Source organism: Lentinula edodes (genome assembly GCF_021015755.1).
Source record: "Lentinula edodes strain Le(Bin) 0899 ss11 chromosome Unknown C8R40scaffold_60, whole genome shotgun sequence".
NCBI lineage: Eukaryota > Fungi > Basidiomycota > Agaricomycetes > Agaricales > Omphalotaceae > Lentinula > Lentinula edodes.
This window is the reverse complement of record NW_025764366.1, coordinates 1-23,318: the sequence shown is the minus strand read 5'-3', so window position 1 is coordinate 23,318 and position 23,318 is coordinate 1. Positions and strand designations below refer to the sequence as shown.

At 45.8% G+C, this 23,318-nt stretch overlaps 10 protein-coding genes across 10 annotated transcripts; 5 read left to right on the top strand and 5 right to left on the bottom strand.

Annotated features, from left to right (window-relative positions):
• Positions 1–460: 460 nt before the first annotated feature.
• Positions 461–3,332, bottom strand: C8R40DRAFT_790436 (uncharacterized protein). The gene is made up of 23 exons (XM_046236221.1): positions 3,039–3,332; positions 2,948–2,986; positions 2,871–2,881; positions 2,772–2,815; positions 2,691–2,714; positions 2,580–2,634; positions 2,473–2,530; positions 2,418–2,427; positions 2,348–2,365; positions 2,269–2,294; positions 2,182–2,207; positions 2,097–2,131; positions 2,019–2,043; positions 1,942–1,953; positions 1,868–1,883; positions 1,770–1,809; positions 1,612–1,712; positions 1,479–1,503; positions 1,358–1,420; positions 1,193–1,250; positions 923–1,137; positions 783–860; positions 461–724 (listed from the first exon to the last, which is right to left on the bottom strand). Exons 1-23 carry the CDS (start codon positions 3,077–3,079, stop codon positions 671–673), a joined length of 1,074 nt encoding a protein of 357 aa, XP_046080093.1. The 5' UTR covers positions 3,080–3,332; the 3' UTR covers positions 461–670.
• Positions 3,333–5,049: 1,717 nt separating this feature from the next.
• On the top strand, positions 5,050–6,579 carry C8R40DRAFT_1060562 (uncharacterized protein; the record flags this gene model as incomplete). Its single annotated transcript, XM_046225356.1, has 11 exons — positions 5,050–5,234; positions 5,287–5,301; positions 5,363–5,461; positions 5,559–5,655; positions 5,717–5,770; positions 5,824–5,897; positions 5,960–6,043; positions 6,122–6,202; positions 6,257–6,318; positions 6,379–6,416; positions 6,475–6,579. Coding segments are annotated over 11 exons (894 nt in total), but the record flags the coding sequence as incomplete, so codon positions are not given.
• A 77-nt stretch (positions 6,580–6,656) lies between these two features.
• On the bottom strand, positions 6,657–8,084 carry C8R40DRAFT_1060362 (Cation/H+ exchanger; the record flags this gene model as incomplete). The annotated part of the gene is made up of 2 exons (XM_046225344.1): positions 6,657–7,189; positions 7,220–8,084. 2 exons carry the CDS (start codon positions 8,082–8,084, stop codon positions 6,657–6,659), a joined length of 1,398 nt encoding a protein of 465 aa, XP_046080091.1.
• A 48-nt stretch (positions 8,085–8,132) lies between these two features.
• Positions 8,133–9,755, top strand: C8R40DRAFT_1163726 (NAD dehydrogenase; the record flags this gene model as incomplete). Its single annotated transcript, XM_046230398.1, has 5 exons — positions 8,133–8,204; positions 8,266–8,305; positions 8,364–8,463; positions 8,531–8,559; positions 8,614–9,755. 5 exons carry the CDS (start codon positions 8,133–8,135, stop codon positions 9,753–9,755), a joined length of 1,383 nt encoding a protein of 460 aa, XP_046080090.1.
• C8R40DRAFT_1132290 (NDUFA12-domain-containing protein) lies at positions 9,729–10,409 on the bottom strand. Its single transcript, XM_046229234.1, has 5 exons — positions 10,276–10,409; positions 10,172–10,221; positions 10,094–10,122; positions 9,920–10,036; positions 9,729–9,866 (listed from the first exon to the last, which is right to left on the bottom strand). Exons 1-5 carry the CDS (start codon positions 10,389–10,391, stop codon positions 9,759–9,761), a joined length of 420 nt encoding a protein of 139 aa, XP_046080089.1. The 5' UTR covers positions 10,392–10,409; the 3' UTR covers positions 9,729–9,758.
• A 1-nt stretch (position 10,410) lies between these two features.
• C8R40DRAFT_1259861 (uncharacterized protein) lies at positions 10,411–13,042 on the bottom strand. Its single transcript, XM_046233808.1, has 2 exons — positions 12,567–13,042; positions 10,411–12,510 (listed from the first exon to the last, which is right to left on the bottom strand). The coding sequence occupies exons 1-2, from the start codon at positions 12,875–12,877 to the stop codon at positions 10,767–10,769; spliced, it is 2,055 nt and encodes a 684-aa protein (XP_046080088.1). The 5' UTR covers positions 12,878–13,042; the 3' UTR covers positions 10,411–10,766.
• Positions 13,043–14,728: 1,686 nt separating this feature from the next.
• On the top strand, positions 14,729–17,584 carry C8R40DRAFT_1259856 (Not1 N-terminal domain, CCR4-Not complex component-domain-containing protein; the record flags this gene model as incomplete). The annotated part of the gene is made up of 12 exons (XM_046233807.1): positions 14,729–14,830; positions 14,884–15,116; positions 15,224–15,610; positions 15,661–15,784; positions 15,837–15,941; positions 15,996–16,010; positions 16,061–16,516; positions 16,565–16,599; positions 16,662–16,977; positions 17,027–17,114; positions 17,169–17,321; positions 17,380–17,584. Exons 1-12 carry the CDS (start codon positions 14,809–14,811, stop codon positions 17,582–17,584), a joined length of 2,139 nt encoding a protein of 712 aa, XP_046080087.1. The 5' UTR covers positions 14,729–14,808.
• A 189-nt stretch (positions 17,585–17,773) lies between these two features.
• Positions 17,774–18,414, bottom strand: C8R40DRAFT_1074338 (ribosomal protein L7/L12 C-terminal domain-containing protein; the record flags this gene model as incomplete). Its single annotated transcript, XM_046226695.1, has 4 exons — positions 17,774–17,890; positions 17,952–18,068; positions 18,127–18,213; positions 18,265–18,414. The coding sequence occupies 4 exons, from the start codon at positions 18,412–18,414 to the stop codon at positions 17,774–17,776; spliced, it is 471 nt and encodes a 156-aa protein (XP_046080086.1).
• A 293-nt stretch (positions 18,415–18,707) lies between these two features.
• On the top strand, positions 18,708–21,007 carry C8R40DRAFT_1060434 (40S ribosomal protein S7; the record flags this gene model as incomplete). The annotated part of the gene is made up of 7 exons (XM_046225349.1): positions 18,708–18,867; positions 18,918–19,079; positions 19,135–19,424; positions 19,476–19,898; positions 20,196–20,536; positions 20,600–20,827; positions 20,887–21,007. The coding sequence occupies 7 exons, from the start codon at positions 18,708–18,710 to the stop codon at positions 21,005–21,007; spliced, it is 1,725 nt and encodes a 574-aa protein (XP_046080085.1).
• Positions 21,008–21,390: 383 nt separating this feature from the next.
• Positions 21,391–22,752, top strand: C8R40DRAFT_1060458 (P-loop containing nucleoside triphosphate hydrolase protein; the record flags this gene model as incomplete). The annotated part of the gene is made up of 6 exons (XM_046225352.1): positions 21,391–21,451; positions 21,507–21,676; positions 21,734–21,752; positions 21,809–21,883; positions 21,935–22,483; positions 22,556–22,752. The coding sequence occupies 6 exons, from the start codon at positions 21,391–21,393 to the stop codon at positions 22,750–22,752; spliced, it is 1,071 nt and encodes a 356-aa protein (XP_046080084.1).
• Positions 22,753–23,318: the final 566 nt, after the last annotated feature.

Here is a 23,318-nt window from a genome sequence, read left to right as displayed (position 1 = left end):
CCAATTCGGTCCACCAACGATCCAAAATGCCAAACTGCTAAATGCAGCCGAAAAGACTCGAGCAGAGGCCTTCAAGCTTCAGTACTCCAGTTCCAATAGGCAGCGGACGGACGTCAACGAATGGCAGATAAGAAGAGAGCTAGGGCGAGCCAACGTGGTCGTTTCAAGATATTTCGCATGAGTACTGTTCTTCGCGAGTCCAAAAGCGAACTCAGCTGAATTAGGAAACACTTCAATGGAAGTGATTTGCAAAAATACACGAGGTTGACCTCGAGGCTGGCGCTCCGAATCATGCCATTGATCCGGCGGTCTGGCGCTTAAACTACATAACAGGTACTCAGTTTTCAGGGATGATAAAATTCTAAGGAGGGGGGCCTGGAGTAGTTTGAAGTTGCCCTGGATATGAAGAGAAGTCAAGCCTGGTCTAGCGCTCTTATAACGCATACCGCAAATATTGACTTGCCCAGTAACAAATGAATATCCACTTTCCTGATGTCTTTGAGGAGAAGCATGGTACAGGTGCACATAAATGTTCTACACCGTAAATGATAAACATACGGGCACAATCAAAGATACTCTTGAGCCCAGATATTCTACAACGTGTATGTACAACGCGGAAGGAGAGTCAAGATTGGAATTTTGTAGTATATTTGATATCGACGTTGTACTGTCATACAACCTCAGATTGTGTGTCTTCCGATTTTCCAACGTCAGTGATGTCAAACTACGTTTGTTGTGAATCAATAATTCAATACGGCAAACCATCAATGTAGTAGACATACCTCAAAATCTTTTTCCTTTGTCGCTTTGTCCCGGACTAGTTCTTGAGTAGTATCAACTTTGATAGAGATATTCGTTTGCTTGAATGGAAAAGATCATATATCAACCAAAGATTAGAAGGTAGAAATAGGACGTCGCTTACATTAGGCGCCATCGTCATGTTCCTCATAGGTCGGAGTCGAAGTTTGTTGGAAAACGTCTGCAAGGAGACAGAGACGTTGTCACCCTCTTCGACATTTAGACCTCTTTTAACAGCAGGCAAAAACATCAATCTAACACGTCCAGGTGTCGAGATACAAAACACTCGCCTGATGCCCTTACGGGCGTTGAGCGTAGCCAACAAGGAGTTTGAATACACTTTTTGAAATTCTCATGAGGGTTGAACAGTAGACAATGCCAAGATAGAACGAACATCTTCCCAGACTGAAATAGAAGGCGACATATATCAAGGTTTTACCCCAAATTAAGATCTAACAAGGATACTCAGTCAGCAGAACGGTTTTAGATAGCGGTCCCGAAAGACGCAGGAACGCTGTAAAGGACTTCTGGATCATCATAATCAAAAAAGTCGACGTACAGACAGCAGTGAAGCCACAGCGCAAACACTAGTCAGCAGACCGGTGCTCACGGTAAACATGATCTGACATCCTTCCCAATGAGGCAAAGAACGCTTGAAGCTTGACTTCCGATGTACACACCAGTTTGCTTATCATTGTATCCGATCTAGGGAGTGCCAGAATGATCGTCGTATCAGTATACATGTTAACTGGACACCCACGCTGCACGGAAAACAGCAGACACCGATGTGAACCTTGCACGAATGCGACTCACTTTTTGAATCCTGTCCTGGAACGATGAAGGAAGTAAAATAGACCCGCTGCAATAATCACGTCGGAGACAGCACCAAGGACATTAACTGTCATTGAAAGACTCTACATCGCATGCAGGTGATATGAGAGACTAACAACGAAGAAGATTGCAGTGCGCACCTTGAGGTTTGTCAAGTCCTTCCAGGTAACAAGTTTCAGTCTGCCAATGCGAGGCATTCATTTTGAGCTAGCCAGAAATTTAGGAAGAGATCACCCACGAAGAAATGGTGAAGGCTGTAGAGAGTGGTAGCGTGTATATCGGAGTACCGATTCGAACTTATACTAAACTCACCGACGGAGCATCCTGGTTGGCAGATGAAGTCAGGTCAAACAATGGCACGACATGACACAGTCTGATCAACCACTCACCGAGTTCTCCCAACACGAACAATACCTACAGTAAATTAATTGAGTAGTAAACATAGTAACTTCACACTGTTCGCTTACAATGAGCAATGTGAGAGGTTTATTTTGATTGCTCACTAACGAGCAAAATGTGAGTAGTATAAAAAATTTGTACATTGAAACTTACTCTTCCATACGCGCATAGTCAAGAAACTGTTTAGAGGTCATCCATTAGCCAAACTCAATACATCTGCAATCGTAAACAAACGGCTACCTTTGAACCAGAAATCCGATTAAACCCTGTAGGGGTATTAGCACTGTTGACCCACTAGCAAAAATGAAAATGGGCTTACGTTGAACAAAACCTCGAGCTTACAAAAGCAAAATCAACTGCAGTGCTTGGTGAAGGCAACATTGACCCACTAGTATACTCCTAGAGGACAATGAGCGCCGTTCGTCAAAATGTTCAGAAGCTTACCAGACCAATTTCGCTTGCTCTGTGGGATTACTGAAGTTCGTTACCACATAAAAATACACTAGATCCTTCTTTGAGAAACTAGCACCTCGATTCAGTAAGAGGCTTGCCTGTATGTGATATCAAGGCTTGGTGGATGCTGTCGAAAACCCACACAATTGCAACCTATGAAGGGGGTGCTCTTTAATTCCTTTCGCGTTCACACACTATGCAAATCTTACCAGACACTTGATATACCATAAGTCCTGTACTACGAATTAATGAGGAGTTATAGTGATAAACGCGTGAATTGTGATTCTGACCCCGGGGTAACGGCTGAAGTAGAACCATGTTTGGACGCAAGATACTAGCGAGGAACCTCTTGAGCAAGTTTTACAATGTTAGAGCAAAAAAGTACCAACCTCCATACAGACTGGAAACGCATTCCAAGTGTAAGTTCGAGGTAGTAGGGCGCCTGAGCGCATGTAACCGAATTTACCTTGCAGCACAGATGACGCCAATAAAGGCTGCGCCCATTCTAGAATGATACAATCGGCTCAAGAATATGACAAGGACATCCTGAGACGAACGTATTGTCAACAATAATGTGAGGTTCATCAGCTGTAGGCATTTTTCAGGGCGATAAGGAGAGCGAAGAGAACGTGAAGCTTCAAGTTCTGGGTCAAGTGGTGAATATTTCTATCCACTTTCCTGTCGGGACTGGTCTTTAAGGATTCAACCGGATATGAGGACGGCAGAAGCTCAAACAAAGATGCCCATCTGAGTAATCGAAGTGGTTAGCTTGTAGCATGTTTTCCCCGGTAAAGCCTTCAGTTTCGTGGTGATACAAAGTAGGTAGATCGCATATTGACCATGCTCTGGCTTTCCGAGGGTGTTCTCCTGATGATACGGCCAGCCCTAAGACCTCAGGCGACCCGGGAATTATTCGATAAGAGCTTTGCTCCTAAAGAATCCTGTACGAGAAAGAGGCAAACGATGGAGAGGTTAACTCGAACCGTCGGTGATAAGACAACCTGGAAACCGGTCGCCTGTGTGCATTCTACCATTTGATTTGTAGCTTCAAGATAAAACGGAGCCCGCGAGTGCTACAGTTTACCTTGCTATCCCTGCTTGAAAGAAGCAAAATTATTGGTCTCTACTGTTTTTTTACTGATCTGCCTACAGAGGAATTCGAGCTAGAAGATAGCTGTTACAACTATAGCCGGGCTAGACTGTGAGTTGAATGTTAAACTCACACTTTATCAAATTCGATCAGAGGTTGAGAAATACTATCTGACAAGGAGAGACATTCTGTTTGTACATCCTGATTATTGCGGCCCACTCATTGTACGGAGGTTTCGATCCTCAGGCCTCAGTGAGCGTACATGTTGGAAGCAATTGTACGATTCAGTCAAAGATCAGTGCATGTAGGTGCATGTGCTTGGAAGGATTAGAAATGTTAATCAAACTACCATGCGTGTACGTTGTTAGAACGGAGTCGTACTAAGAGTATCAGAGCTCCAAGGAGCTTCCAGGGGGTTTCGAAACCTTCAGGATTACCAGTTGTAAGTATAACATTGTGCACTCTGAGCAAATGCGATCCCTTCTCTCCGCGGAAAAGTATGGTACATCGAAGTGTTGGTCGAGAGGAAGTCAAGGAAGCGCCGGGAAGTCACGTAATTGAAATTCCCAGAGGCTCAGGTTACTAAGATCAAATCGTACCGAGGCGACCTTGTCTGGATCACAAATACAAAACAAGGAGATTAAGGTGGCTGATGCAATCTTTGAAATGTGCATACTGATTAGTACTACGTAGCAGTCAATGAGAGCAAGAAAAGACGATGAAGCCAAAGGTGATTCCAGGCTGAGTGGCAGCTCAGAGAGTCGAAGTGCAATTGAGACTGAACGGAAGAGTTAATAGGGCGGCGGCCCTAGAGTATTGCGATATGGAACGAAAGGTGCGTCAATTTAAACATGGCGAGAAACCTAGCCAAGCAAGCTGTTATCTGGTCTTCTCATTCGAGTTACTGCGAGTCAAAACTGCAAAAATCAAGTTTCAGAAAAAAACCACATTTACTTTCCCATGGGCTCCCATGAGTGAACATTTTTTCTTCAAGGCTCCCGTGAATTCTGGCCTATTCTGGCTTTCGATCCTAACATTTATCCATTGTTGAAATATTCAACGTGATAACCCAACGGCGGATCAACTTCCATTCATGGGAGCGTATGCATCCGCTGTTTGCAAGAAATCCCCTTTGATCTATTCTCAGCTCAGCTGACAACGAGATTCATTTGGTCGTGGATATATAGCGATCCACTCAGATCGGATTCCACTCCATGCGAGGGGCTGTAGGGGGCTGTGATTCTTTCAAACTGGATTGATCTTGACGATCTGTCACAAGCATCGAAGAATATAATTATCTTCCTTTCATTCTCCCATTCTGTTGCTCTGCGAGCTCTCTCACTTTCTACCGCCCAGTTGAAGCAGGCTTCTGCGACTATTTTTGCTCACTCATATTTATTCTATGGCTCTCCCTGGTATGTCTCTGCTGTGTATCTTCTGGATCTTATCTCTGAGCTTCCTTCACCACAGCTGATGCAGGACCGGCAATGCCGATGAATATTGTTCATGGAACGCACGCAGAGCTCATATTGTTTCTGGTGTTGAATATGTGGCCTTCCCACTTTGGTTTACCGATTCTTCTAGCAATCGTATTGCTCTCAAAACGTGTACAACGTCATCCGACTTTCGTCAATCTCTTGATAGTTTTCATTGTAGTGGGAATGTGAGCGTTATGCTTCGGTCGCGGGTATTTACTGACAGTCACTTGCACATAGCTCTTCGAGCCTGCTGTACGCTGTTTCGTGCCATAGAAATATCACCGATCACGCTGATGCTGATAAAAATGGACAGCGTTTATGCCGGGAAGGCGTCAGGCCCAGAACCTTCGCCAGCGTTATGCTTAGCTCAGGCGGCGCTGCTATACGGAATGCCAGGAATGCAAGTGATAATGTTTCTGTGAACACGTTCAAAACTCAATGTCTATATCAAGTACATCTGTTGCCGTGTTCGCACTGGTATTCCAGGTAGCTCTCGGGCCATACTTTAGAATACTTCTAACGCAGAAATTCCAGATGTTCATAGTAATCAGAGCGGCTTTCTACAAGCAGCCAAGCAGAGATACACACTTCGTACGTATCTGGGTGGTACGTAGATCTTATTATTCGGATTCGTAAATCTCCGTCTCATTGCAGGTTTGGATCGAAGATGATCATCGCTCCATACGCTGTCTGGATCGTATTCATCGTGGTGACAGTCTTTGTGAGCGATCTTTGGTAAAACATATTTTTGTCTCGCTGAACATCAAATACAAGGTTGGTGTTGGTGAACCAGCGAATGTGTCGCGGGATCGCCGTTTTTTCTATTGTTCAGTGAAATCTGATGCTCTGTGAGGGCGGGCTACAACCGATTACCGTTAACATCATACTCATCAAATCTTGCCCTTCAAAGCACTGGTACTCTGACGATATTCGCTGCTGTAGTTCTACTAGCTACCTTGATTCTAGAAGGCAATCTGCTTCCATATCTGCTCGGGTGAACCGTTACTCAATCTTCAACAGCTTGGACAATTGTGCTTTTCTATAAACGTTGGGTTTCGATTGCCCGAGGGAGCAGCGGAATGTTCACAGCTGCAGAGCTCAACCTGCCACTACGCATTCTGGCTTTTGGGATGTATCTTCTGGTTGCTATGAGGTACCAATGGAAGTTTTCAGCAGCAGTCTGATACATACTGAACTTTTCTTTCAGTTTAAGCCTTCTATCAATGAAATCACCTGAAAGTCCGATACCGGATTTAATCATTGCATCTGGTACGTAATCAGCTGTCTTTTCTGAGCTTGAGATATCAGGCTCACTTGAAGTTGAATCAGCTGCGACAGTGGTCATTTTGATATTCGGGACTCAGCTGGTGACTGATCATCTCTGACTGACTGGCTGAACACTCAACTTATCGTTGTCACTCAAAGGATATCTTGAGAGCGATATGTTTTTGGCGGAAAGAAGTCAGCATTGGGGATACAAGCAATGATTCCACCAACGATTCCGAGGTCTACAAGAGGACCACGTATTGAGTAAGGTAATCAACACAATTCCGTGCACTGTACATATTCATACTATGTAAAAAGAGTGATCAGGAAAAATTGTAGATTCATCCTGACGCCTTAGGATTTTGTCGAAGAACTATCCCTACACCCACAGCCCCGATGACTGTGTCTAACAAGATGGCCCAAATGACGATTGCATAAAGTTCTTGAGAAACTTGTGTCAAAATGGGTCTAGCTATTTGAGAAATAATTAGTGCTATCTCTCCCCTAGCTATCATAGCTAGTCCCACAAATATTGCCGAGCGCATTGGGGACATCAACAGCTCTTCAAGAGGATCGGGGATAGACTGCCTATGTCGATTCCTTATTCTCCATGTTGGGCAAATCGTTTGAAATGTCAAGAATGTGGGGGGGATAAAAAGCCAGAAGCCAGTCAGGGCTTTTGCGCCCGCCATTAAAAGCGCGTATACAAAACCCCGCCAAACCACTCGCGATGAGCCGTCCACGGAACCAAGAGTCCGGATAGGTAGAGCAGATCCGATAGAGGCAAAGAATATGGGCGAAAGAACATATCGAAGGATAGGTTGGACAAAGGTATCAAATGTGAGGTGGGGTGTATAAATTCCGGCACTGGGAGCTCCCGATGCGAGCGAAACGCGGCTTTCACCAGCAGAGTCGATCGACGCAGATCGTGCCGACGGTTGAACATTTTCTGGGGGTGATTGAAAGATGTGACCAACGAGGACACCGGAAAGATATGCTCCAAAAAGCTCACTGGTCCCAGCGTATTTGGCCCCAGCTACAAAGCCCGCCAAGAAGACTGCTTGTAAAAACAGCTGAGTTTCCGCCCGATAAATGTCTCGTTTCCAGTGATCAGGCATTGGTTTCATCAATAGTTGTAGAGCCCACACCAAAAGACAAGTACTTCCTGCGAATGCAACTGAAACCAGAAGTGGTCGGACGATGTTTTGCCATGACACAGAGCCAAGGGCATTAGACGATAACGTCTGCATTATTGCCGCAATGATAAGCCCCACGACATCGTCAAATAACGCGGCACTGAGTAGAACTATCCCGGGCCTGGTTTGACGAAGTTCTGGTTTGAGAAGTGAAAGGGTTGTGCCAAGGGATGTGGAACTCAATGATGCACCTGCTACGAAACTCGGTAATATGTCATACCCAAATCCGAAATGCACAACAAGAATTGAAAGTGCAATTGGAAGTAAAATACCTGATCCACCAACCAGAATTGATGAAGTTGAATTATCATACAGTAGAGCAATGTTTGTGCTCAATCCGGCTTCGAAGACCAGGAGTATGAGACCGATGTATCCAAGAATAAGAAGAGTCTGAAGGACATTTTCAGGAACGATGGATGAGACTTCTGGCCCATAGACGATTCCTACTGCCAGGGAGCCCAGGAGGCCAGCTTCGAGGAGGTAGTTGAAAATCGCTTCAGCGACGTTGAGAAGATATAGCAGTGAAAATGTCGTCAGAAGGATGGGAATATCAGGGACAGTGTAAACAAACATATCGGATTAATTCTGGATCCGGATTCCCCGCTCTCCTTCATCGGTTCCATGAAGCTTATGAAGCAACCAGTTCGAGGTCTAGTAGCTGCTTTAAATAGTAGCGGCAAGTTCAAGTTCAAGGTAGAGTTTTATCCACTATTTTTCACTAACTTTAATCTCAGGTGCTAACGAAATTTCGTAGGCCCCAGAAGTCGCAGTGGACCATTTGGTTATTGGTGCTGGTAAGAGTTGTCTCGACAAGCTCTACTGCTACTGTCATTGGATTTCAATTAAACACAGGTGTGGTGGGTCTCGCAATCGCTCAAAGATTGTGCGAAAGTTTCCCTTCAAAATCGACGTATGTTGTAGAACGCCACGCTCGAGCAGGAGAAGAAACAAGGTATTCATCTAAAGGCCGTTTACTATCGTGTGCAGCTATTCATCGGCAATCGTTCTTTATACCGTAGCTCCAGAAACTCTGAAGTCATACACTCTGGTAGAGTTTAATTTCACATTTGACTGTGGCGCAACACTCTTCATAAATATGCAGGTATCTACTATCCGGCTGATTCTCTAAAGACTCGACTGTGTCTACGTGGACGCGACCTGATGTATCAGCGATGTCGAGCGCTGGATATACCGCATCGCAAGACTGGTAAACTTGTTGTTGCCAAGGACAACCAGCGTCCTTACATTGAGAACCTCCATCTGAAGGCGTTGAGATCACAATGGCCTCCGTATTCCAATGCCATTGATGACTCACCTGTTCTTCCTACAAGGCTTATATCCGGAGACGAATCTCGTGCTATGGAGCCTAATTTGTCCCAGGATATCTCAGCAGCGTTGTGGTGTCCAGAGACTGGGATCGTCGACTCTCATTCATTTATGGAAAGTTTGGAACACGATATTTCGGAATCCGAAGTGGGCAACTTGGCCTATGCAACCCGTGTCGTCCGGTTGGACCCTTACAGAAGCTCTAAACAAATGTCAGAGGCAGAACGAGGATGGGTGGTGCAGACTGTTACTGGAAACGACGAGGGCTCGGGAACAGAAAGTGATACTATCCTAGCTCGGACGGTTTTCAATGCATCAGGTTTATCTGGTCCTTTTATTCTCAATTCCTTGCTTCCTCCAGAGCGGCGCATTCTCATGTACTATGCACGGGGTTCCTATGCTTCGTACCAGGGCCCTGGAATTTCAGGAATATCTCATCTCATCTATCCTTGTCCTGACACAGGTCCTAATGCTCATGCATTCGCTTCACTGGGGACACATTTAACACTTGACTTGAACGGAAAGGTCAAATTCGGACCAGACATCGAATTCCTTTCACCTCCGAGCTCTGAAGATTCGGAGGAAAACATGGACTATTGGACGAGGCATTTGATCCCTGATGACTCTAGCCTTGAAAAGATGCATCTCGCAGTCAAACAATATCTTCCGGAAGTCGTGGCGGATGGTCTGCGGCCGGATTATGTGGGTATTCGGCCTAAGCTAGTACCTGCAGGCGCGGGGTTCCAGGATTTTGTCTTTCGAATTGATTATCCTTGTCAATTTGGAGGCGGTGGTACTGTTGGAGAAGGCCCGATGATCAGTCTTTTAGGAATAGAGAGTCCTGGATTGACTTCTTGTCTGGCAATTGCGGAATATATTGTAAATGATCTACTCAGTAGTACTAATCCTGCGCAATGAATATTAAGCTCCTCGCGAAACAGTTTTTGGTTCCCATGCGTTGATCTTTGGCGCAACCGTGTTATAAGTCTTGAACGCACCACGAGTCCCAGTCAAATTTTCCATCCAGGGCTTTGAAGACGTATGAGTGTTTGGTTTGTATGGATGATAGAGCAGAAGCGCACTGTTTGCCAAGGAGGGGTCAAGTTCTTGATGACAGGGTCATTCGTGGGAGGGTCCTTTCGAATATGGTGGATCCAAGAATGCCACTCAGGAGGAACTTGAGAAGCATGATACTCGTGCTGTCATCGTCTCAACAAGCTGGTCACATAACTCTAACAGAAATAAAATGGACGCACTTGGGCGAAATCAACCCATCGCTGACGACCTACACATCTGAATGAGCAATGTTCATCGAGACTGTTTATGCAATGCACCTGGTATCTCTTCCTCTCCATTCATATTTTCGAAATAGCGGTTCCCAAATCTTCATGCAAAGCAGTTGAATCAGTACAATTTTGAAAACCTGGAGAGGACCTACTGGTCAGTGCCGACATGCACTCCAGACTTGGCATCGCCAATATACTGCATCTGCCTCCACCATTCCCGCAGCCCTACCCGACGCATATTGCGAATTGTACGATGTAAAGAGACCATGACAGTCAATGGTCAAGCTATGTCTGACTGGTGCCGGTGATATATTGCCTCTTTTGGCAGTCGTCGGAGTCCTTTCCGGGATTCAACGTTGAAACGTTCAGCATGCATAGTTAAATAATGCTCAGCCTGTGCATCTTATACGACGTGCTTCATTCTAAGCTAGTTGTAAGCAACTATTACATTATATTCAGAAAGACATCGAGATGAACACGGAAAACAAAAGAGAAACAGAGAACAACGAAGATAATAATGGATAGTTGGAAGAAGACATTTAGTCACACATACAAGAAAGAAATCGAAAGAGACTAGAATCAAGAACTAGATATCCAAATGCGAGTTCGGATGTCAGACCAATGTTCCATCCAGTGGGTGGGCTTAATCAGCGTATAGTACATGCTTGTCCGTTCCATCCATCCATGCTCTCAGCTGATTGTCATCATCCAATGCAACAAAGGCGTTGCTCATGCTGTCACGGAACCTAAGATTACTGACTTCCCCTCCTAATCGCGTCTGCACCTTGTCCATCAGCTCTGAGTGGGTCACAAGCGGATGGACACGTATGGCTATAAGGTCGTCGGCAACACGGTCAAAGATTTTGATCTTGACAAATGCTGTCTGGGGATTGGCTGCTGATATGGGTGGATTGTTGGCATTTGAGTGTGAACGTGCTCTACCTACGGTAGGTGCATTTGTTGAGCGTACAGATGATACTGATGGTGAGGATGCATTGTGAGTCTTGCCAGTCGAATGTCTCAACGAGTATTCACCATCAAGCAGAGGAGATTGACCACGTTCAGGAATGGGTGAGTTCGACCGGGAGTTGGAGGTATATGGTGACGATGTGCGGTTAAAGGATGAAGTAGAGCCATTGCGTTGATGATTCTGAGTGTGAGCATGCAGACGAAGGTTATCGTCAGGCCTTCTTTCATCGACCCGTGCATAAGGATGTCGATCATACGTCCCCTGTGGAGAGGGTGCGTAGCCCTCGTCCTCTCCGTATTCCGAACCTGCGCTTTTTCTGTCATCCTCAACTTTCATCCTTCCAAGAGTGTCCCGAACTTCATCATATTCATCGTCATTGCCATACTGTTCATCATCGTCAGTTGCAAAAAGTGTTTCTATCTCCTGCATCCTCGGTTCAGTTTCACTTTCGACATCGCCAGGTTTCAAGGAGAGAAACTCCCTAACCACTTTGTGTTCCAGGATATACTTGGCCCCGGCTTTGTTGAGGTCGCAAAGACTACGTAGATACTCATCAAGCTCCGATCTGCGGGTCGCGGTGAGTTGATCGTTGACGTTTTCAGCCGGCCCTGGCATGTAGGGCAACATCCGTGGATGTGGAGGCTGTCGACCTGCTTCTCTTGGGAAGGTATCAAGCAATGAGACTTGAAAATCGTAGAAATCGTTATACACTCGGAACAAGATGAGCTGTTTCGCATTTGGCAGTGAATCCTGACCAGGCGGAGGATAAGGTTGAAATATTGCGTTTACTCGAAACCAGTACTCTTCCATTTCATAGTGGAAAGAAACTGCTTCGGCATACAGAAGGATGCCTTCAGGAAGGCAATCGGCACTGTCGGGACCAGAGGATATCGATGGTGTCGACTGCTTGCGGGCGGCAGGATCCTCGATGACGGACAGGTTGGATGAAGGGGGAAGTGGTGGAGGTTGTGCATTAACAAAGGGACTATTCGGCACGGCTGGTGCGTCAATAACTCCTAGAGCAATACTGCTCTGTTTGTAATTAAACATCGCCCGCTTCCAATCCTCAACTTTTGGTAAATCTCCTCGATCCATAAGGGCATTCACATCGGGAACAGCTCTTCCTGTTGATGGATCGTGAATCTCCACGAAGGAGACAGGAATGAGTCCTGGTCGACCCAGCCTTCCGATTGGCTTGGCAACAAACCATTCACGATTAGACTGTGCAACGACAGTAATGGCATCGCCGCGTTTGGCATCAAGCTCATCTGCTCGCTCAGCCTCAAAATCATGCAAGACGATGGCGTAAAACACCTGCGACTTGGTGGGACTTTTGGGTGTCAAAGGAACGTCCGACGAGCGTATCCCGGTGGGAATGCTGATGTTACCAAGACTACTACCTTGAGAGATACGAGAGCTGCGGTTAGGTAAGTTCGGGCTCAGATTGATTGCAGGGAGATGTAGAATACTTACGAAACGGAAGTTTTATTGAACTCTTCAAACATTGCTCTCGGAACAAGCCCCCGTGCGCCTGATATCGGGTTGTGCGCTTCGTACCACGATCCGCGATCGTCGACGTCTCTCAGGACATAAAAGAAGTCTCCCTTTTTGAACGAGAGCTCTTGGGGAGCTTGGGACCGGTAGTCCGCGGTTGCTCTGATTACTTTCTGCGGCGGGGTAACTGCAGAGGCGGGTTTGGAGACGGAAGGTAAAGGGAGTGGTGTAGATATCTGATTTCTGAGTGAGTCTTTAGTTCCATTCAAACTTTTTCGAATGGACTTCATAGCGTTTCGAAGAGAAGAAAAATCGTTGCAAGTCGTGAATGTAAAAGGTGAAGGTTTGAACAAAAGAAAGCTCGGAGGGATCTGATTGTGACGCTTACGTCACGAAGTAACACCATTGTTGCTTTAAATTTAAATTCAATATATGGTACTCACTGAGGGCGCAGCAAAATTTCCCACCCGTGAAAAAAGGGGGGAAATTTTTCGTAAAAAAAGCTGTTTATTGATTCGAAATATTACCCATTATTTGTCCGTAAAGCTATGAATATCCCAACTGATATTTGTCAGTTAATTTTGACCGAAAAAGGATTCCTTTTGCCTTTGATAATAGTATATATTTGCTTTGGCCATAAATAACCTTTGTCGCTCGATATAGATAATCTTTCACACTAGAGATAGATAATCTTTCGCGCCTAGATTAAAATGTCCTTTCACTACCGTCTTTTCTTTCTTTTTACGGTCGCGAAAGTGAATGCCCGGTTTTCCGGAAGCGCTGAGGTTTGATTTGTAAGCACACCAATCCAGAGTGGCCCGAAATAATGTAAATTGACTGGGTCACATTGACCATCAATGCACTGGACCAAGTATCAACTTGTAGATACTGTAGTTGCAGATGCATAAGTAGGGACATCTCACTTTCAAATAGAGTACATTTGAGCGCTTATGTACAAAAAACCGGGCATTCACTTTCGCGACCGTAAAAAGAAAGAAAAGACGGTAGTGAAAGGACATTTTAATCTAGGCGCGAAAGATTATCTATCTCTAGTGTGAAAGATTATCTATATCGAGCGACAAAGGTTATTTATGGCCAAAGCAAATATATACAGTAATATACTATTATCAAAGGCAAAAGGAATCCTTTTTCGGTCAAAATTGACTGACAAATATCAGTTGGGATATTCATAGCTTTACGGACAAATAATGGGTAATATTTCGAATCAATAAACAGCTTTTTTTACGAAAAATTTCCCCCCTTTTTTCACGGGTGGGAAATTTTGCTGCGCCCTCAGTGACTAGCTTGAGGCAGCTTAAGGACTCGGAGACTTAAGGCCTCTGCACCCTCTGTGTCGGCTTAAGCGAGGTTTTTTAAGCCGACAACCTCATATAGGGCCTTAGGTCTAGGTAGATCACCTCAACGGTTATGACTCTAAAGTCTTGGTAGGATGGTTTTGCATGACCTTCAAGTTGTCGCATGTCTTCAGATCTTCTGTAATCCGTTTCGTATACACGTTACATATGGCTGCGTCGTATGCCCGGTCAAATTTGACATAGTTTGACACATCTCTTGATATGGAACTCGAGAGGCAAGGACGTCGACGGGGCAACTTGAGGGGGGAGAGTTGATTTCCAATGATACATCCTGATACAGTACAGGGACATCGTTCAAACTTGAATCGTGCTCATCTCCGCGGTTCCGCCGCCACTTTGAATACTATTCTTGAAGTAAGAGATTCAGCATGATTTAGCCTGCCAATCTACAAAACCTGTATCATATGCTTGCTAGAACAATGGATAATTCTATGATACTTAGCCCCGCAAGCCAGAATTCGCAAAACCTGTATCATATGCTTGCTAGAACAATGGATAATTCTATGATACTTAGCCCCGCAAGCCAGAATTCGCAAAACCTGTATCATATGCTTGCTAGAACAATGGATAATTCTATGATACTTAGCCCCGCAAGCCAGAATTCGCGAGAGTGAAGAAAAATCGTTCACTCATCATTCATGGAAGCTCCACGGCGCTCTGCCATATCTCTTCCGAAACTGGTTTTGCCCATTTGATCCGCCTTCGGCGGAGCGGCCGTTTAAGCCGTCGAGTAATGCCGCTCACCGGCGCTAGCACCAGGCATCTGCTTAGTAATGTCACACCCTGTCCTTCGAGTTGAAAGACAAGGTCCTGCATATTGATATTGAACCACTACATTACTTGCCATGGCGGCAAGAAAACTTCAAAGTGAGGATCCTCTGGCGGTGTTACTTTCGCAGAAACTGACTATCCTGCTTTAGCCGAAATCGACCGAACGTTGAAGAAGGTCGGCGAAGGCGTTGAGTACTTCGAGAGCGTATACGACAAGATGCAGGCTTCTTCGAATCAAACGCAGAAGGAGAAATTGGAACTTGACCTAAAAACACAAATCAAGAAACTTCAGCGAATGCGCGATCAAATCAAAACTTGGTATGCGAGCAATGACATCAAGGATAAGTCTGCACTGGTCGAAAACCGCAAGTTGATCGAGACGGTGAGTGTTTGAGGTGCTTGCATCGCGTGTGCTCTGCTCCGTGACACTGCTAAATGAGTGTCGGACGCGTTCTGTGTTTCTCATGCTCATCTATATCCTCTTTTTAGCAAATGGAGAAGTTCAAAGCTTGCGAAAAGGAGATGAAGACGAAAGCATTCTCCAAAGAAGGTTTGACACAGGCCGCCAAACTTGATCCAAAGGAGCAAGAAAAGGAGGAAATCATGGCATGGCTTCAGACAAAGGTCGAAGAGTTGCAGATGCAGATTGAGCAGGCCGAGGCAGAGATTGAGTCCCTACAGGGTTCAGGCAAGAAGCGGGGTAAATCTTCGAGCACTGCTGGGAGAGCAGAAGAGCTAGAGCATTTGAACGACCGACGGAAGTGGCACATCAGTCGCCTTGAAATTGTTCTTCGGCTGCTGAACAATGGCTCTCTATTCACAGAAAAAGCTGTCGCTCTGAAAGACGACGTTGCCTACTTCGTGGAAAGCAACACGGTATATTCTATACGTATATCACGAAGGAAGCGCTAATGAAATGTATACAGGAGGAGGATTTCGACGAGTATGAAGGAATATATGATGAGCTAAATCTTGATGAGGAAGAAGAGAAATTCCGTGGCTTGGTGCACGATGACGAGGACAGCGACGAATCTGACGATGCGAGCGAAGGTGCGTTCATTTGTTCAATCTCAGTAAATCACTTACCGAGTGTTTATCACAGATCTACCTCCCCGGACACCCAACAAGAAACATGATGATGAGAGCACAACAAGTAGTCGGCATGGTAGTAGTCCAATATTGAAGAAAGCGACGACTACACTGAGAAGTGCGTTCCTCATTTTCTTATGACATTTTTTCCTGACCTCACTGTACATTACAGAGGGTTCTGTCGATGGTAACGTTGCATTTTCCGGGTATGCAACACAAGTTTTACTCTATCTTCAGCCAAAGCACAACCAATAACCAACATTCTCAAAACAACTGTTCCCCATCCTGCTCCAGTGCTAGCGGCACCACCACCACGACCTGCAGTGACGTTGCCTCCTATACGGTATGCAGCTGCAGCCGCGGCAGCGATTGCACCAGTACCAACGCCTCCTTCTGCAACTAAAGCGGCTGCGTCAACAAACTCTGGGCCTAATGCAACACCAGCATTCTCAATACCAACATCCTCCTCACAAGCGTCTCAAGATCAGGTATCGGTCGTTCCATCGTCCCCGAGTTTGACCCACCCTTCGGTCACAAGCCCAATGCTTTCCTCTGCGGCATCGGTATCGCAACAGTTTGACGGCTCGTTCTATTCCAGCCAAGAGTCGCCGGCAATGTCTGAAGCTGTAATAAGCTCCGTAGGTGCTCCCGTAGCAACATCGTCTCCACATCGTGCATCTATCGCACGGAAAGGTTTGCTAGTAATCTTGCTTCTCACCATAATCTGCTCATTGCTTTAAGATTCAATATCATCTCCCTCGAAAGCTGCGAATACTGTACGTGTTGGAACTTGTTTGATCATCTTACTCCACACTCACTGACTCATATATTCACGTAGACAATGGATGCACCTCCGCCATCACAATCCCAAACGAACGGGGCTCTCCAAGCATCAGCTCTTAATCCTTCCCCGCTCCCCCAACAACTACAGCAATATTCAGGTGTCCCTGCGCCAAGCTCACCGGCACCGCAATCAGCACAAGCACCCCAATTTCCACCTGGAGTCAAAGTTGCTGTCAACGAACAGTCGCTACTAGTACCACAGCAGAATGTCCCGACTGCAAGACCGCCGTCAGTCGCACAACAAGCCCCTCGGGCTGTTCCTGGTTCATTGTCAGATCTTGTGGTATCTTTTGAGAACGCAAAACAGAAGGGTTTGTTTTATCATCGGTCATTTCAGTTTTCATTTTCATTGTTGTTTAGCTGTACATCGCATGAACAACTTGGACCAAGTGCATAAATTACTCGAAGGGGGCCTGTCAAATCTGCCTCAGCCTCAAGATACGGAAAGGTGATCTCAGTTCAGGTTTTTCCAACTACGATAATTAACTGCTCCCTTCTTCAGGCCGAAGTATTATGTTCCGCGGAATCCATTCAACACGCCCTCGTATTACCCTCAAATGCCTAATCCTTTATTAAACACACCTGCGATATTCGCTCAGCTAGACGTCGAAACACTCTTCTATGTGTTTTATTATCTTCCAGGAACATATCAACAGTGAGTTTTTGCACGTTCCCTCGTTTATGGATCCAATTTACTGTTTGTCTGTCTGTAGGTTCCTTGCCGCCAAGGAACTCAAGCGTCAATCATGGCGATTTCATGTCAAATACCTGACGTGGTTTCAACGGCACTCTGAACCACAGGCCATAACAGAAGAGTATGAACAGGGTGTATATGTCTATTTTGATTGGGAAGGCTCTTGGTGCCAGCGGAAAAAGGCCGATTTCCGCTTCGAATACAGATATCTGTCAGAAGACTAGGCCTTTCATTCAAGATTCATTTTGCTCAGTACACGATTATTATTTTTCTCCACATTACTTCTTCCCCGAATCTCAACGGGCTTGTGTAGTTGTACGCGATAGGCAGTATAGTACATTCGGACTACTCAATGACAATCGAAGTCGAAAGTCCTGAAAGACTTGATGCATATATATGTATCCATATATTAATTACTCTAGTTTGACAACTGCTCCAAGAGCTTCGAAGGCCTTTTGCATCTTTTCCGCATCTTCTTTGGGCATATTTTCCTTCAAAATTTGAGGTAAAGATTCTACAAACTTCTTGGCCTGTGCAGACGAACATAATATTTGAGTAAACGGACTACGCGCAGGGAAGAAAATGACCGACGTCGATAAGAGTAAGAGTAGGGTTCATGGCCTTGACCTCACGGATAACCTTTGGTTTGGAGGTGGCATCGAATGACTCTAATTTTACGTTGAAGACGGTCTTTTCTTTCGGTACCTCCTGAATATGATGAGTAGGTTTCAGTTGTGGATGTATATAAAGCAATTGTTGTACGCACAACAGCAGGTTCATCCGCTGGGGCAGCAGCAGCAGCAGCAGGAACCGCGGAAGCGGGCATGGTAATTTCTTGAATATTAAGTCTAGACTATGAACACAAGTTAGGAACGGGTAATTCACATGACAACATGGCACGCACTTTTAAGAGAGATACAAGGTCTGCGGCTTGCAGCAATGTCAGCGTTGATATATCGTCCACAATACGGTTTATAGTAGCATCTGGTGACTTCGCTAGAGGAGGCGGAGAGGAAGGGTTAGTTTTGGCTGTTGTTGCGGCGGCGGTAGCCATTCGCCTGGATAGCGGAACTGCTGTCCTTGATGATCTATTAATGCAGGTCAACAGAACAGTAGTTAGGAAGGGAAGGGAAAATGACTTGCGAAGCAAAAGCCGCGGACCGAGTAAATGAGCGAAGGGCACCAGAGCAGCGAGACTAATATATCACAATCAGTAGCTGAGTAGAACTACTAGAGAGCACGTACAACCATGTTGTTGAGAAACAAACTAGATGAAACTTTGAAAGTTCGCGTCAAAAGCTGAAGTATTAGTAAGCTAGATTTTGGGCGTCTAAAACGGTTACTTCCATGTCGGGACCACAACCTTTAACTTCTGATGATCTCCAAGCAAAATTGGACTCCTTTGATTCGATCCCTCTGTTTATGAGATCGCTCCCTGATGATCATCCAGTCGAAAATTCTACCCTGGCAGCTTTGCAGAGTCTCGCACACGAAGGAACACCGGATGGTCAGTTTGATTACCACTTTTCGTCTACTAGATATTCTATATAGATACAGAAATTGCGGAAAATTTCAAGGAGCAAGGGAATGACTACTTCAAAGGGAAACGATACCGTGATGCAATTGGATTTTACACGCAAGGAATAGACGCGAAACCCGACAACTCTTCTCTGTTGGAGGCTCTGCTGTGTAATCGTGCAGCATGCAACTTGGCGCTCAGTGGGCATTCCTGTCGCAATATATCCTTTTCATGCAGCTGACTTCGATTATCAAGAGAATTACGGGTCTGTCCTGCGGGACTGCTCAAAAGCTCTTAGCCTAAACCCCAAGTCATTAAAAGCGTATTATCGATCAGCGATGGCTCTCGTGGCTTTAGACAGACTGGAAGAAGCGATTGATTGCTGTACTCGCTGCCTTGAGTTTGACAAAGACAACAAGGGCGTACTGGGTGTCCTGGAACACGCTGCAAAGTCAAAAGCGACAAAAGACAAGGTGGACCTGGAACGGAAGGAGAAACTCCGACAAGAACTTCTGGCAAAGGCGAAATTAGATAATGCCTTCAAGGTGGGGATTTTACCTCGAAATCACGACGGCTCCTTATTGATCTAATTGAAGGAGCGAAATATATTCGTTCTACCCAAAGCAGATGGGTCTCAAAACCCTTATGTCCCCCGTTTCGATCCCGAAGATTTTTCTGGGAACACTCTTATCTTTCCTGTCTTTTTTCTCTATCCACAATACGCCACTTCGGATGTCATACCAGGGTACGTTGAGGACACACCGTTCTTTACACACCTGGAAATCATGTTCAATCCGGCCCCCGAATGGGACACAAAGCGTCAATACAAGGCTGAGAACCTCGTGGTGTACGCGATTACGCGACGGAAGCGATTATTGAAGGTAGGGAAGAAAATGTCGTTGAGGAATGTCTTCAATGCATCAAAGGGGAAAGAGGGCGATCCTCCGGATGGTCTAGAATTGAAGGACAACTGTCTTACCTTCGTAGTTCTTCCCAAGGGAGAGGTGGATATAAAGTGGGTAGAGGAATTCAAAGCGACCCGATAAGACTCTAAACTCATGTATTTACTCACATGGAAACGACGTACTAATAGTAACATTGTACGCTGTGATGTAAGCGCCCTGGCGTCTAACTTGACTAGCGCTTAATTTTTTCGCATGTGTGATCGTTGAATCAATCTGAATCCGATTCACCCGCTGCTACCCAAAAACTTATTCAGGTCGTATCAAGCCATCTGGTAAGTTCACCGTTGTATCAATCTATGAGAAGACTGCTGTAGGTCTTCTGGAGGAGTTGTGAAGAGGAAGGTTTGCTAGGTTTGGCGGAAGAGGCTGGATTGGATGTTGAGGAAATGGATGTACAGTTTGGAACTCAGAATGTTGATTCGGAATCTTGTTTCATTAGGGCCCCTCAAGATGTCCGTCAACCACAAGATTCTCCGTACTGCCAACGCTCCCCCAACGCCCCCAGATGAGATGGAAATCAGCGTCGCTCAGGCCATTATCGACCTCGAGAATAACGTTCCCGACCTGAAGACTGACCTTCGGCCTCTGCAAATCTCCGCTGCCCGTGAAGTCGATGTTCGAGGTGGTAAAAAGGCCATCGTAATCTTCGTTCCGGTTCCCCAGTTGAAAGCCTTCCACAAAGTGCAGCAGAGGTGCGCGGTTGTTTCAGCACTAGTGCTTGGTGTACTATTCCTTATTGTAACCGGATTTGGCAGGCTCACTCGTGAACTGGAGAAGAAATTCTCCGACCGACACGTCGTTTTCGTTGCTCAGCGCAGGATGCTGCGCAAGCCTACCCGTAACTCTCGGGTCCAGCAAAAGCGACCTCGCAGCCGTACACTGACTAATGTCCATGAAAAGATCCTTGAAGATCTCGTTTTCCCCACTGAGATTGTTGGAAAGCGCACCCGTGTCGCTGTTGACGGTTCCAAACTGCTAAAAGTGTATGTTTCATGTTCTTAGCTCCTATCCGGTTTTCACTAACGGTTGTGGTAATGCACAGCTTCCTTGACTCCAAGGATGCAAATGTATTGGAGTACAAACTTGACTCGTTCTCATCGGTGTATCGCCGTCTGACAGGAAAGGATGTTGTCTTCGAGTTCCCTGTGGTCGTACAGGAGTAGGATAATTATGTTGGTGGATAATGATTACCATATGATATGCACTTCTCCACAATACACATATAAGGCATGCATTCTACGCTGACAATGGATAAGTTTCATCTAAATACTTGTAAAAGCAACTTTTCAAGCACGACCGAAACTTAATTCCGAGCTTGTATCACGTGCAGTTGCCGAGCTAGATCGGCACCTGCTTTAACTGTTCTTGGACCTTAGCTGTGTTCTCGTCTTTCCTTTATCCTTCAGCCCTCGCGGCCTCTGGGCCTCTTTCTTATTCCCTTTTCTTGTGCTCTCTTGTGCTCATACCTTTTTACTCCTCCGCGTCAAATTCCGCTGGTGCCCCGCCCACTTCGTTAAGCGGGTTTACGATGACTTATTATCAGGACATGTCTCGGTCCAGATACGACCAAGGTGTAGATAGCAAGATCGTTATCATGGGCAATTCTGGTGTGTATCTATCATTTAACTTTCAAGCCTAGATATAACTCATGACCTTCCCTAGGCGTTGGAAAGACGAGCTTGTTACACCGATATACCCAAAACAAGTTCGATCCCAAGAATACCACATCGACCAGCGGGGCATTTTTTGTGACGAAGAAGGTCTATGTCAAGGGCCTCAAGGTCCGCTTACAACTCTGGGATACTGCCGGCCAAGAAAGGTTTCGTAGTATGGTGAGTTTCTCTAACAAACGCGTAGTGTCACCGCTTCTGAATCTCGGTTTCCTTCAGGCTCCCATGTATTATCGAGGTTTGTCAAGCGGGAACTGCGGGGCTATCTCTGTAACTAACATCGTAATTACTTAGGCGCGAATGCGGCTCTTGTTCTGTACGACATCACCAATGCTTCAACGTTTGAAGATGTAAGGGGTTGGTTAGAAGGTGCGCGTGACTCTTCGGTTCTTCTTTCACTTCCTAATGTCCAACTATCAGAACTTAAGAAAAATTGCCCGCCGGAGCTGATAATATACATTGTTGGATCCAAGGCGGATTTACACCGACATAGACAGGTGTCGCCTGATTTCGCAAGACTTTCACTACATAACTGGTTTCCGCCTCCACGGCCAGCTACTCCCCCTCCTCCCCCTCCACAACCTTCTACTCTTTCCTACATTAGACCGCGATTCACTTCATTTCCGGGCCTTCGCTCACCACCTGTCAGTCCAGCTGCTTCCTCACCGCCGATGGACACGTTACCATACCTGGATCCTCCATCCAGAGGCTCAGGGCTAAACCGCAGCAAGTCCGCTGCTCCGGCACGATCGCGACATAATGCCCCTACCCCTCTGATGCGCTCAAATACCACCGGTGTGCAATCGCAATATGGCTCTCATTTTGGTTTTCAAAATGGGGGATATAATGAACTACACGACTCGTGTAGTAATAGTATTGAAGAGGAGGAGGAGGGCCAGCAGGATGAGCAGGAATGGGGTTTGACCAAAGAGATGGAGCTCTTTGAAGTCTCCGCCAAGGATGACCTCGGTGAGTCCCCGATTATTCCTCACTGACATTCAGTTTGCTTATAGACTTGACTATGTACACCCCTCTCCACAGGTATATATACGTTATTCGACCATCTAATTACTGCTATCATTCAGCGAAAGGATGTGATCGAAAAGGAGAATGAGATGAAGAAGCGGGACAGTGTTTTCCTGTCATCTGTTGCCACACCAACATGGTCTGCCCAAGCAGAGGAAGAGGAAGCACGCCAGAAAGCCAAGAATTCTTCCACTGGGTGGAGCTGTTGTTGAATATTTCTTCGCGCCGGCCGCCCTTCGCCCTCTTTTCCAGTCATTCATACAGTCGCTCGTTATGTTTCTTCCTCCGTCAATTATCACAGTACTTATGGGTGTGTACTTATCTACGTTTGACCACCATCTCGTCTCGGTCTTTGCATCTATTCACACTAGTAACTGCTATCTGTGTTGCTTCCTTGTCTGCTCAGCCTCGCCTCGGTTTTCTTTTACTCTCTTTCAATCCCTCATCTCATGACATGCACATTCATATCACATTATTTTTCACCCTGGCATTGCTTTCCCTCTACTTTCTTTACTTCCAAATTAGCTTACCTTATAGCGTACAATTCTGTACATACATGTCCTGTGATATACGGGAATTTCAAACTTCCACTCGAAGTATTGTGCTTGCGCCACTGATGGCGTGTCGTGATCATGAAATGGCTTATCTGAGTCTCCTCGCTTCTACTACTACATCCATTCCACAGGCTTCCACCCATGTCCCTCGTACATCCAGATCCAGCTGTCGACAGACCCGACTTTGTAGAGTCTGAAGTATGCACAGCTGAACATTGTTTTCA

Excerpts from the sequence above, each read along its gene's own strand:
- C8R40DRAFT_1259861 (XM_046233808.1), bottom strand. The coding sequence starts at position 12,877 with ATGAAGTCCATTCGAAAAAGTTTGAATGGAACTAAAGACTCACTCAGA. Across the intron at positions 12,511-12,566 it reads TTCAATAAAACTTCCGTTTC|CTCTCGTATCTCTCAAGGTA; the intron begins GTAAGTATTCTA and ends ACCTAACCGCAG.
- C8R40DRAFT_1132290 (XM_046229234.1), bottom strand. The coding sequence starts at position 10,391 with ATGGTCTCTTTACATCGTACAATTCGCAATATGCGTCGGGTAGGGCTG. Across the intron at positions 10,123-10,171 it reads TGGAGAGGAAGAGATACCAG|GTCGTCAGCGATGGGTTGAT; the intron begins GTGCATTGCATA and ends TCAGATGTGTAG. Across the intron at positions 10,037-10,093 it reads GATGGGTTGATTTCGCCCAA|CACGAGTATCATGCTTCTCA; the intron begins GTGCGTCCATTT and ends AGACGATGACAG.
- C8R40DRAFT_790436 (XM_046236221.1), bottom strand. The coding sequence starts at position 3,079 with ATGCCTACAGCTGATGAACCTCACATTATTGTTGACAATAC. Across the intron at positions 2,715-2,771 it reads ACTTCAGCCGTTACCCCGGG|GACTTATGGTATATCAAGTG; the intron begins GTCAGAATCACA and ends TTCGTAGTACAG. Across the intron at positions 1,504-1,611 it reads TCCAGGACAGGATTCAAAAA|ATCGGATACAATGATAAGCA; the intron begins GTGAGTCGCATT and ends GGCACTCCCTAG.